Source organism: Atheta coriaria, unplaced genomic scaffold, assembly GCF_025399875.1.
Source record: "Atheta coriaria isolate IRGN ID8LTWV9N9 unplaced genomic scaffold, Caltech_Dcor_3.1 hic_scaffold_14_pilon, whole genome shotgun sequence".
Lineage (NCBI taxonomy): Eukaryota > Metazoa > Arthropoda > Insecta > Coleoptera > Staphylinidae > Dalotia > Dalotia coriaria.
In genome coordinates, this window is record NW_027045456.1 from 562,758 (window position 1) to 575,743 (window position 12,986).

Sequence of the window (12,986 nt, forward strand, 5' to 3'; positions counted from 1 at the left end):
GTCGTCTCAAGAGAGGTGACACTTAAAAATATTCTTACAAGTTCTGACCTGTTGCTGAAATGAAAGAAGGAGCACATAAATCACACAGGATACCTTAACAATTTTTAAGTGGGGATCATCCCCTAAGAGAGAGGGAACTCTCTTTGAGACCTGTTCCTGAAATGATAGAAGGGGTACACAAATCAAAGAAGTCAATATATTTGACTATTTCTTTATTAACAATAGAATACAAGTTTAGATTTTACAAGCCAACAAAATACATGCCGTCATATTGACACAGATCTTTCGACCCGCATCGTCCCGTACATGTAAGCAAGTAGCACGTCACGGTATCACGGTATCCTACCGGGATAAAGAAATTAGCAAATTGCCCATTTTCTGGGTAATGGAAAATGGAAATTATACGGGGGTGTCACGAAGAAAATTCTCATAAGATTACCGGATTTAGAGATTACATACAGTCAAACAAAATTTTCCAGGGTGTGCAGGAAAGGACCCTGCAGTGTCCCAATTAGAAAATTTAACCATCCATAAAAGGAAAACATCAAACACTACAAATAGTGCTCACGTGTTCACCCAATGCTCCGGAACCTAATAAACAGAATTTACCGAAATGGAGTGCAAAAAGATGGCACTAAAATAGCAGTTGAAGGAGAATTTTCACGGGCACAAGAAAAACGTTTAAAACAAAGAACACTCAAAACTCACAAATAAAAGCGATTTACTACGTACTGTTGCAAAAGGAAGATTTTATAAACTACAAACTTGGTCAATATTCTCTTCATGACGAGAGAAATTTATACCGAAATCATCGGAAACGTTGAGGAAAAAAGGTGCTACAAGAATAAAACACTTACATTTTAATTTATTGTGAATATATTTGTCATTTGATGATAGCATCAACTATATAAGGTAACTGACGGGTGAAGTATCATCATAAATTGATAGAACATTCGGCGGAAAATATGCAAATCAGCAGACGGCAAGCGACGGCCCGTGGTAATACAGTAGGTAAATACGATAAAAATAACTATTTACTTGTAATTATTAAGATATATGGAGACTATGACAGCGAGAAACTATGCAATGTACTAGATTTTATTAGAAATAATAAAAAACAAGAAACTTTTTAATTTAATGATGCAAAGGAGTGTAATTCGATTAAAAACGTTCAGCGAAAAGAGGAGGTCGAGCCGACGGTCGACGGCAAAGTGAGCTTAGTCGATCACATGATTATTGTCATTTTAATAATCCACAGATACTATCATGCAGGTTATTTTCGGAATTCGGATGAATTCGGATAAAAAATGCTACCACGTGTTTGTAATTTGCAAAAGTCAATTTGATTTCTAACTTTGTTAACTACCATATGTCATAATTTTAATTAACATTTCTTCAAATATTTTTTGATTTATTTATAAATAACCTTAGGTGTCCGCCACTAGGGGACTTCCCCCTATGACGTCATTTTAAAACATGTTTATGCCCTGCATAGCTGCCATATGCAAGCGGCTACCAAATTACAAAAAATAACACTTGAAAGTAGCGAATTGCACCCTGTTTTCACGTGACATCAATAGAAAATTATATACAGGGTGTTATCAAAAGAAAATCATCAATTTTAAAATGAAAATGGCTCCAAAACAATGAATATTGCCAATTGGTGGCTGGGCATAAAGGAAAATTTCCCTACAGGATGTTGTCGAAAGAAAATTTTTAATTTAAAATCACACCAAAATCACAAAGATTGCCAATTTTTCACTGGGCAATAAGGAAAATTTATATATATTACGACAAAAATTTATATGTATCACAAATAAAAAAAAAAAAAAGTGCATGTTTTATTACCTGTTTCCTATTGTTTATCTGGAAGAGCTGATAGGTGTAGATTATAATAAACAATTTAATTACTAATAATTATGATTTTATTAAAAATCTTTTAAAGAAATACTAAATTAGGCTCTTTTCAAAAGCAACAATCAAGCACGAAAAACGGTATCTAGTGGGAACGAATACGGAGCCGACGGAACGCAATAATATTTCAACACTTGCTTTACAACGACCATGTGACGTTTATTCCTACTTATTTTTAGAGTGTTTACTTATTTCACTGATCACTTTTTTAGTTCATCAGGTAATCAAGGATAGTACTGAAACAAAAAAACACGTGTGTGAGAAGTCGCACTATGATGCACACTTATTTAAATTCGTTTTGTCGGATAATGAACATGTACTATTTTAACACACAAATTTCACGGAATATCCTGCTAAGGAGAGCCGTTAATTACACTTACTTAAAATTACGAATAGGATACATATTTCTAATTTCAATTCTCAGCATCGAAATAATCCAATAGCCGACACGCACTTGTAAACACGAGTTTTATAATCATTTTACGCGTAAATCAACATTAGCAAAACACTCCAGACGTCTGTTGTCTTTTGGTGCCGTAATTAATGCTGATTTATAATCAATAAAATGTAATGTAATGGGAATGAATGAAATAATATTGCCGAGCCGCGTGCAGGTAAGAACCGACTGAAGCGGTCGAACGTTCGCAACGTGAGAAGCAGCATTGCGCACGTTTATAGCGATATAAAAACTTGTTTATACACAAACCCCGATAAGCGTGTAGAATTGAAATACACATTTCTGATGTGCACTAAAATTAAATATAATATTTCATTACATCAGTTGTAAATTTCGGCGCAACTTTACAAAAATTATCAAAAATATTGCACCAATAGTTCCCGAGACACAGCCAAATTCCAATTTTTTTTACGCAATTGACTTCAATACAGGGAAATACAGAATTAAATTACGCATCAGGGATAATTATTCCGAACTTATTGTGACCCCGCGTTTGAGGGTTATACTAAAAAAACTACAATTCCTAGCGCAACGAGTATTACGGCGCACACACACAACTTTCAACATAACTTGCGTTACGGAATTTTCTTGCAATAAATTTCAGAACAGAGAGAAACAGAATTAAATTCTGCATCTGGGAAAATTATTCTGAGCTTATTGTGATACCGCGTTCGCGTGTTATTCTAAAAATACTACAATTCCTAGCGCAACGAGTACTACGGCGCACACACACAACTTTCAATATTGCTCGCGTTACGGAATTTTCCCGCAATAAATTTTTATACAAGGAAATGCAGAATTAAATTCTGCATCTGGGAAAATTATTCCAAACTTATTGTGACATTGCGTTCGTGCGTTATACTAAAAACTACAATTCCTAGGCATTGAGTACTACAGCGCACACACACATCTTTCAATATAACTCGCATTACGACATACGGTGCTCTGAACACAAGTCACTTTTACCGCTACCTTCGTACAGTGCCCTGAATGGGAGTCACTTCTACTGCTGCCCTTGTACGGTGCCCTGAACACGAGTTACTTCTACCGCTACCCTCATACGGTGCCCTGATTCCTAGCGCAACGGGTATTACGGCGCACACACACACAACTTTCAACATAACTCGCGTTACGGAATTTTCTTGCAATAAATTTCAGAACAGAGAAAACCAGAATTAAATTCTGCATCTGGGAAAATTTTTCAGAACTTATTGTGACACCGCGTTCGCGTGTTATACTAAAAAAACTACAATTCCTAGCGCAACGAGTACTACGACGCACACACACAACTTTCAATATAACTTGCGTTACGGAATTTTCTTGCAATAAATTTCAGAACAGAAAGAAACAGAATTAAATTCTGCATCTGGGAAAATTATTCCGAACTTATTGTGACATCGCGTTCGTGTGTTATACTAAAAAAACTACAATTCCTAGCGCATTGAGTACTACAGCGCACACACACATCTTTCAATATAACTCGCATTACGGCATACGGTGCCCTGAACACAAGTCACTTCTACCGCTACCTTCATACGGTGCCCTGATTCCTAGCTAGCGCAACGAGTACTACGGCGCACACATACAACTTTCAATATAACATTACGGAATTTTCTTGCAATAAATTTCAGAACAGAAAGAAACAGAATTAAATTCTGCATCTGGGAAAATTATTCCGAACTTATTGTGATATCGCGTTCGCGTGTTATTCTAAGAAAACTACAATTCCTACCGCAACGAGTACTATGGCGCACACACACAACTAAAAATAATGTAAAATAAAATCGATGATTGACTGTCTGCTGCGAAACCGAAGACGCATCCGACGGCACGCGTCAATTTTGAGTTATTACGGTACCCACGTTACATGTGATTTAAGACAAAAATATAATTAATTATGATTTAATAAAGTTTCCAAACTTACTAGTGTGTCGGATAATCAAAGAATAAGACGGCCGACGGATCGTCTTACGAGTAAGTATACCCGTAGTCACGGTTTACCATACATGATAGATGTTTATCAATACATTGTTTTCAATACATTGTCAATTGTTTATGAAATACGAATCGATTTACCGAATAATAGATAGAAGATTTAGCAACCGTACATGAGTGTTACGCGTAATGAAAACAAATATTTCCGCTAAGATTAGAGCGTTAGAGCGTTAGAGGCTACAAGTTTCCGATTACTTTTACTTACATGGTAGCTCTTGCATTTGCTAATTGAGAACCAACAAGTATTAGTCCAATATTAAGTTCAAAATAGTTGCACAGGCGAAAGAACAATCACCGACGGCCGACGAAACCTCATACGTGCACATGTTAACTGCCGATTGAATTGTTCCACGGTGGATAAACGTTTAACGCATGCAATCACACTAGCAAACCTCTGCCCACGTCCAAATCTGGTATATGCTGTCGATTGTATATTAAATATAAATCGATTTACTTAATTATGATATAAAGAAACGCGATTCATTCGATGACCGGAATAGAACTGCATGTACACCGAACTGCACATTGCCTCTTTGGCGACAACACGCGGTCACTGCCATACGCAGTGTCATACGCCCGTTCAACACGACAAAAAATTGTTTACATATATACACAGATATTCACTTATTTTACTATGACAGCACTTCTAGCATTACAAACGCGCTTAGCGGTATGTCTACGGCGTCTGCTAATTGCGATTCACTTATTGCAGGATACAGATCGTTGGCCATCCCGTATATTAATAATTTTCAACCTGTTCCCTTTTATATCTTTTCATTTGCACTCCCTAATGCGATTTTTCGTTATGAATGATTTTTTTCTTTCAATCCGTTTTTTTCCGATGGCTTTCAGATTATGAGATTATTGCGGTTGTAAAACCGTGAAAAATTACAGCGAGACTGAAAACGAATCCGACGGTACGCGTTTAATATGAGTTATTACAGTACTGTCGTTGTATGAGGATTATAGAACCAGAAGGTAAATTATGATGTAATAATATTTACAAACTTACCAGTACAACGGGAAATCGAAGAAAGTATTGGAACAAAACACGTAGGCTGTGCATTTATTAAGTCCATACTTAAATAACAAACATTATTTAATCCGACAATATTCCCGTGAAATTCTGCCAAGGACAGACAATAAAGACACTTAATCAAAATTAAAAGTCGGGAACACATTTTAATTCGCATTCTCAGCATCGATATACTCCAATGGCCGTCGGACAGACGAACACACGAGTTTAATAATCAGTTCAAGCACAAATCATTAGATGAACTAAACACGTCTATTGTCAATAAGTGTAGCCACTTATGCCAATTTTTATCTATAAAATAAAAGCAATTGGTGAAAGAAAGGTGTACAACCGCGCGCTGGTAAGGACAGACTGAAATTTCAAAACGTTCGCACCGCGAGCGCAGCAATGCATTCGTCAATGCTATAAAAAAGTTGTTTATACACAAACCCTGATAAGCGTGTGGTGTTGAAATCGTCGAAATCACGCTGAGAGCTCGCACGGATATGGCGTACTTAGGGTCACCAACAAACAATCTAAAAATGCAAATCCTAGTGTCACCTCTGATTTAAAATGTAAGCGTGAAATCAAAGAAACGTGTTTGTATCGGCGAGAGTTAGTCGTTAGAGCGACTATACGAATTGTGATACGCGCATTGAGTTAAAATATGAACAAAGGTAACACCGTACTTGCCGAAACGACATTGCAGCGGCATCTATCGTTATACCCATGCCTGCAATAATACTAAGCAAACATTAAATACAAAATCTGGTTTTGATAAAATGTTCTTTTAAAATACATGTACAAATTTTAAAAAAACTACTCTCAATTTATAATTAATCACATCAAGAATTCTTGTTTAACTTAATAATGCTTCATAAACATATCAAAATATATAAATGCGTGTGTATCTATAAACAATTTTTACAAATAGGTCTTAAGAACTATTATCTTAATGTATTATAAATTGCCTCATCGGAGTCAGAAGTGACGCTTTCGCCGTTAGAGCCTAGCTTCACGTAGCAATATTCTGAATGACTCTTCTTTCTGTTCGCACATTTGCACATCGAATTCGTCTCACACCTGCACCTGGTGCCATCGCAGATTTCCGCGTAAATATTCTCATTCGACGTTCTCCGCCTGCCACTGGGTTTCAAGCTGACTTCATCCGCAACTTGACAATACGGGATGTCTTCCTCAATCAGCTTACCGCGTACGCTGCTTTTAGCAAATTTGGTTTCGTGTATTTGCACAATAACCGACTTAACGTTAGATTTTTTCTCAATTTCTACATCAAGTGGAATACTTGGCGAATCTGATTGTCGCACATTTCGGTTTTTTTCGAAATTACTAGAAAGCATCGAATGTTTGCTGACACTTCTTTTTTGCACTTTGGTCTTCACATGAAATTCGGAACAAAGTCTATCGGTGATATAAGAAGTGTCCTCCTTACCTAAGGTGGGTATTAGATCGGGTTTGCTTTTCTTCGGTTTGGAATGGGGTTTATCCTCGGCAAGTTTGATTTCATCCAAGTTATCTGTTGATGTTGGCACTTGCGGTTCTGCTCGTTGAACATTCATATTTCTTGTTTCCACTAAACTATCATCGTTATCCAAAATGCACATTTGAAAATCATAACTTAAATTATCTGATAGACTTGATTTCGAGTTCTTCCATTCGGTACTGTTCGTCCTGTGAGGTTCCTTCTCTTCAACAACAAACAATTGTGTGTCTAAACTTTGACACTTTAGCAACGCTGCATTATTAGTAATTTGAGTTGGAGTTTCTGCTAAGTCTATTCGTTTTGAGGAAAACATAAAACTCGCGGACTTTTTAACAGGATTGTGACTCTTTCTACCAAACTTTTCTTCAATCAATTTCGACATGTCTTTATATCTATCAATGCTTTTGATTTTCTCCATTTCTTCCGAGTTGTCCGTTCCGCCTATACTAAGAATTTTAAAGTGCTTATACCACTTTTTCGGTTTTGGAAACTTTTCCAAAACTTCCTTCGTTATCAATTGCTTTTCGTGTATACTGGAGTCATCTGACTTATGCTTATTGCTCTCGGTTTTGTTGTGGCAGTTTGCTTTGCATGATTTTCCATGAGCTGAACATTCAGAGCAACTTGAGTTTAAATTGGGAGCAAGTCGGACTTCGCGGTACCAATTTTCTACATTAGTATGACAAAAGGCGAGGGCAGTTTGTAATCTTTGGGATTTGAAGAGGCGATTTTCCGAGTCGAAGCCCAGCATACAGCGCGATATTTTAACATCCGAGTTAAGGTTGATGCAGCTGATTTCGTTCCGCGAGGTTTCTGATGGAGCAGGCAGTGTACAAGTCACCAGCAACGGTTCTTGAAACTTTCGTTCCAATATATAAGTATCTGTAAACACAGAAATTGACTAAATTAAAAAATAAGACGACAAGTTTAGTGTATCGCTTAGAAGATTCATCTGAAGAGTTCAAATTTAAAAGCTGCGACCAATTGGCGAAAATGAAGTCTAATAGGTACAAAGAGACGTACAAAGTGACACAACAATTTCTCAGGTACATTCGAGGTCCACCTGGTCAGGCCAACCCATCTTTTTTGTTTATCTCTTTAACGGTCAATTATTCTTCAATATGACATGTTTAATGATCTAAAGAAGTAAAGATGATTATCATTCTTTGAAATAAAGTTATTTGTTTTGCATGGGTGCGCGCACATTTGTTAAATTATATCCTCAATGAGGTACCCGCGTATTGCTCAGGTTCAGCAGAGATTACATGCAAAGGACGTCCGTTAAACTCGTACTGATTCAAAATTCACAGCATGCGAATGTTTACCCGACATGAATTGGATTGAAATGTTACTATCACGCAAAGTAATTATCGCATGTAGAGTAAATTGTTACACACCTGGGAAATCCTTGGGTACACCGTGTGGTAAAGGGCCAACCATTAGTTTAACCTTGATTGGCAATGCCACCCTTCGCAGGAGATGTGGAATTTTGTACAGGCAATCTTTGTCCAACGCCAGAGGGCCGGTCTTGTCGAGCATGCCCGGAAAACAGAGTTTTGCTTTGACTGAACTATGAATCTCGTAGAATTCACCTTTCGTGGTAAGAGGAACATAAAATTCCTGTGAATAGAAAATGGAAGCATTTAATACATTTACCTTAGCCATAACCATTTCAAAATCTTTTAACATACTTGATTTGTTTGACTTATTAGTTGAGCATATCTGTTGGCCAAGTCCTTATCGCGTGCCGATTTGGATACCCGAGATGATTTGGTCGACTGCCTGCCATTATCCTGATCACGATGTTGGAAGACGGCTCGAAGTTGGAACAACTGGCCGGGTTTGACTTGGGTCTTAAGGTATTGAAATTTGCTGCTGGGGATCGATTCTACAACAGGAAACCCAACTATTAAATCAGGCGCGACTTGATTGCTGGAAACATCTTCGCGATGCTTGGTTCAATTTATACACCCAGTATCAACAATAAAATATTTTAGTGCTTCGTGTCTGGCATGCGAAGTGGCGAGGCACGGCGTCAATAAAAACTTACCGGAGGGGTCAGGGTGATGACCAGCGTATGCAATAAACGGTTGAATGCTAATAAAAGAGCACACTTGCTCTCGAACTAGTTGCAGCACCGACGTGTATGCTACTGCACATCTTTCACCTTTTTCGTTAATTAACGAAAACCATCCTGCAACAAGAAGTACAATCATAAACCTCATTTCAAATCAATGTAAAGTGCATAACAATTCTTTTCATTTATATTGATTAAAGTTTACTAATCAGTGGAAACATTAAAATTAAATGTTGGTATATAGATACCTCAGCAGTCAACCGGAACGTACGCGTGAGTAATATATGACATGTTGGCAGCAAACACGGAGAAAATTGTGAATGAGTCCGTTAAATCGCAAAAAAAATTAAAATACTTAGAATATAAGTGCCCACATGTTTAAACTAGTATTCACTTATCAGCAATACGTCCATTACCATTGACAAGAAGGAAATTAGAATTATCACGCACATTAACTTACTTTTCCATGTTTGGAGTAAAGTTCCTTATCTATGAATATTTTAATTTTTGCAAATTCCTAGAAATTACGATGATAGCAAATTGAAGTCATGCACAACCGAGATAAAATATGAAAATGTGAGTGTTGAACTAAATTCGCGAAAACCTCGTGACGGCCCTGCAAAACCTCAAATACAAATAATTACCTAGTGCCGGTGCGTTAAGAAGAATTGATAAACACGGGAAGTGTTACATAACACGGCGTAGTTAGCGCGCAAATAAAAAGCAACGATTCCAGATAAAAACGCCATATCCGCCCGATGGTAAAGCAAACAAGCACACAACACGGAATTAAATAACGAAAGAAAATATAACAAACACATCATTCGGCATCGTTGTTCGGCGTCGCTGGATCTATGGTGTTATACAGTTGCAATAAATCTGCAATTATTATTGCGCACCGCTTGGGAATATTTTTCTCGCACAATGGGATTTCCTCAATAGTATGTCATAACAGTTCTCACATACATTTTCTCCTCTTTCCATTCTTTTGATACATGGAAATGCATTCATGGGAAATTTTACTCGCCTTTTGCCTCAATCCAGAACAATGTTAGAGTTCTGTAAGTCGTGACATCACAGATTAAAAGTGTCAACATCAAATGTAATCAAAAGAGGGGTGGAAATTAAAGAGATGCAAAAGACCTTTTCTGGTGGTATTGCACAACATTTGCCGCTTTCGAACGATTAGAAGCTGGGCGCAGTAATGAAGCGTCAGGCAATTAATACTAATTACTGTTATTACGCAGTGACATTAATCGCTGCCGTAAATTACTCAGTGGCAGACGCCATTTGTGATTTGCGATCATTTGCAGATATTAAGTGCGCCACACACGAAATACTTTCGTTAACTCGAAGGCAGCAGCTTATAAAAGATGATATAACATGTTTTAAGCATCACTAATCCAACGAATAAATTACAACTCACCATTATATCCCTCTGGGAAATGCAGAACGCTTCCCTCTGATGATTTGTCTTTGGCGCGTTTAGTTGGTACGCTTTTCGCTTCTATTTTCGTAAAACTATCGAAACATCGATAAAGCAACAAAGCTTCACCTCCGTCAACCCGCACCACCCTAGGAAGAGAGTATCTTTCGAGAAAATCTCTAGCATCGAGTTCCTCATGATTTCGTTTTCGCTCTCCGGTAGATTCAGGACTCATTTCTGGTGTTGTCCGGCTGTGAGTCTCGCGACTCTTAGTACTGTCGGGAGTGTTGTCATTGGAAGAATCCACATATTGCGAAGAATCGTGCGAATTGTAGCGTCGTAGGACTGCACATTTGCGCTCACGCTTGTCACGTCGTTTTTCATTGAAGATGAAGTGTGACGCGTCAAAACTTGTGATGTCCGAATGCCGGAAGAGCGGATTATAGGACGTCTTCGGCGACAGCGGGCTACGCATTCGCAGCGAGGGCATCGATGAATTACGACTGCAGGAGTTTCCGCCGCTCTTACTAGAGCTGCTGCGAGAGGATACCGTAGCGTTGTGAAACATCATTTTTGGTTTTCCATCAAAAACCTGCAGAAAAAAACAAGTTTTTAACATATTTTCAATAAAACAATTAAACCGGTAATTTAAAAAAATGTAGGTATAATCCAAAGAGACATCAGTTTAAAAATGTGAATATTTTTTCGTCTCTACCAAAGAAAACAATGAAACAATTAAAGTTCTCATAAATCCCAAGTCAACGACATTTCGCCAAACCCGACTACAATACTTAAATCGTGTCCCAGTTTTTAAATTTTCATGCGTTAAATCGCAAAACATGTAGAAATTAATTATGCATTGTTATTACATCATTGCGACGCGTGGAATACACAAATAACGCACGTATGATGCAAAAGATCGTAATTTACATCTGTGAACTTTTTGCAAGTTTTTACGCCGTCCCACGACCATTATGATTGAAATCCTCAACAAGTCTGTACCTCCACAACACATACGAATACAACAATAGTGTTTAATTCATTAGTACATTTTCATGTGCATCATAAATGTATATAAGTTTCCTCAGCGTCAATTTCAAGCTTCTATCGCCTTCCTACTCTCGTTTTTTTTTTGTAAAATGCATTACGTGTCTTTGAGTCATAACTTCAACAACATAACATCATTTATTATTTGCGTTAAGAGATGATTTCCACCTAGCTAGCAAGTCAGATAACGCATTATTACGTTTCGTGTTTAATTATAATATTACAATTGTGAACCGGGCGCGAATGTGCTTTGATTTCAATAAACACATTCAATTCGCAACAAAATTAGCATCCACACTCGGCGTGCATTAATGAAGTAATGGCAATTAGACAGGTCGAATCATTGTTCGTCAGCGTGTTGCTCATCGCGTGATTTCCTCCTATTATGCTCGAATGTTCCATGCGTTGAACAATCAACCAACTGAATAAAAACAAGTTATCCGCGCGCAGAGTCCTGGTTATGACCAGGAATTCCTTGTTGCCCCATTATATCTGCACAATTGATGAAACGATAATTCTCCAATTTCATTGCGAAATATATGCTCATTATTAGTATAAGTATCAAGTTTTACGCGATTTCGTGATTAGACAAACAAATTTATAAAACGGATGAAAAAGTTACTCTTGCGTAGAGGTGAAATAACCCCTATTACTTTTATCAATCTTTCGACTTTTTTTTGCTGCAGGCATTCAAAAGGCTCAAAGGTTTATGTCATTTTGCGTCGCATCGCAGGCGTCTAAGCACGCTATTCAAGAACGCCAGCATTTTACGTTATTAGCATAAATATGGATAAGTTGTAAACGTAGCAGTGGTTTGCAACAATGTTGCGCGTAGGGAATAACTTTATGGATTATAAAAAAACTCGTTACTTGTCCTATGCTTCCAGCGAGGTGCATAAAATCATTATGCGTGTGTTGTATCGGTGTCATATAGGTCGTCGTACGACATATGACAATTTGAGATAAACTATCACTAACATAAGATAAAACAATGCGTACAAACTATCAAACTTTCTGCACAACTATTCATGAAATATTTTCTTGCACATTTAAATGAAATATAATTATTGTGTTCTTTTTGCATGAATTGAATTAATATCGGATATAAAAACAATTTCAAAAATATACCTATTACCAAATAAAGGTCTTGGACAAAAAAGTTATATGTTTACCAAGTGTGGAAAAAGGATTACTTTACTCTTCGCTTTTTTTATATGTTGAATGAGTGTTAAATCACATAATCCCGTGATAAATGGTTTTCAGATTAAGTTTCGCGCTTCAACATGTTTTTTGTGTGTTATTTCTCTTTCGATATGTCATAACATCGCGAGTATGTAATGAAAAGTGTGATGTAAGAACACAGCCAACGACATGACCTGCAATGTCAACTTTGCGGTGCGCGCCCGCCGCAAATGCATAAGTAACGTTTTCGCATTAAATTCAGGCGCCTGAATAATTCATCGAATTCTTCGCCATCTGCGGACTAAATTGGGACGACGCGCGGTGGATTTAATTTGGAAGTTGTTGTATAAAAACATCGCATTTGCATTC

General features: G+C 37.3%; 1 protein-coding gene across 2 annotated transcripts in view; it reads right to left on the bottom strand.

The window, feature by feature from the left end:
* Window positions 1-6,153: 6,153 nt before the first annotated feature.
* LOC135801922 (uncharacterized) overlaps window positions 6,154-12,986 on the bottom strand; it is a 114,328-nt gene continuing 107,495 nt past the window's right edge. For both annotated transcript variants that reach the window (XM_065315443.1, XM_065315442.1), the window contains exons 4-8: window positions 10,389-10,980; window positions 8,936-9,079; window positions 8,577-8,773; window positions 8,283-8,505; window positions 6,154-7,767 (exon numbers count right to left, since the gene is read on the bottom strand). In XM_065315443.1, the coding sequence (XP_065171515.1) occupies window positions 6,329-7,767; window positions 8,283-8,505; window positions 8,577-8,773; window positions 8,936-9,079; window positions 10,389-10,959 (2,574 nt within the window). In that variant the 5' untranslated portion in view covers window positions 10,960-10,980 and the 3' untranslated portion in view covers window positions 6,154-6,328. The remainder of the gene's footprint in view (window positions 7,768-8,282; window positions 8,506-8,576; window positions 8,774-8,935; window positions 9,080-10,388; window positions 10,981-12,986) is intronic.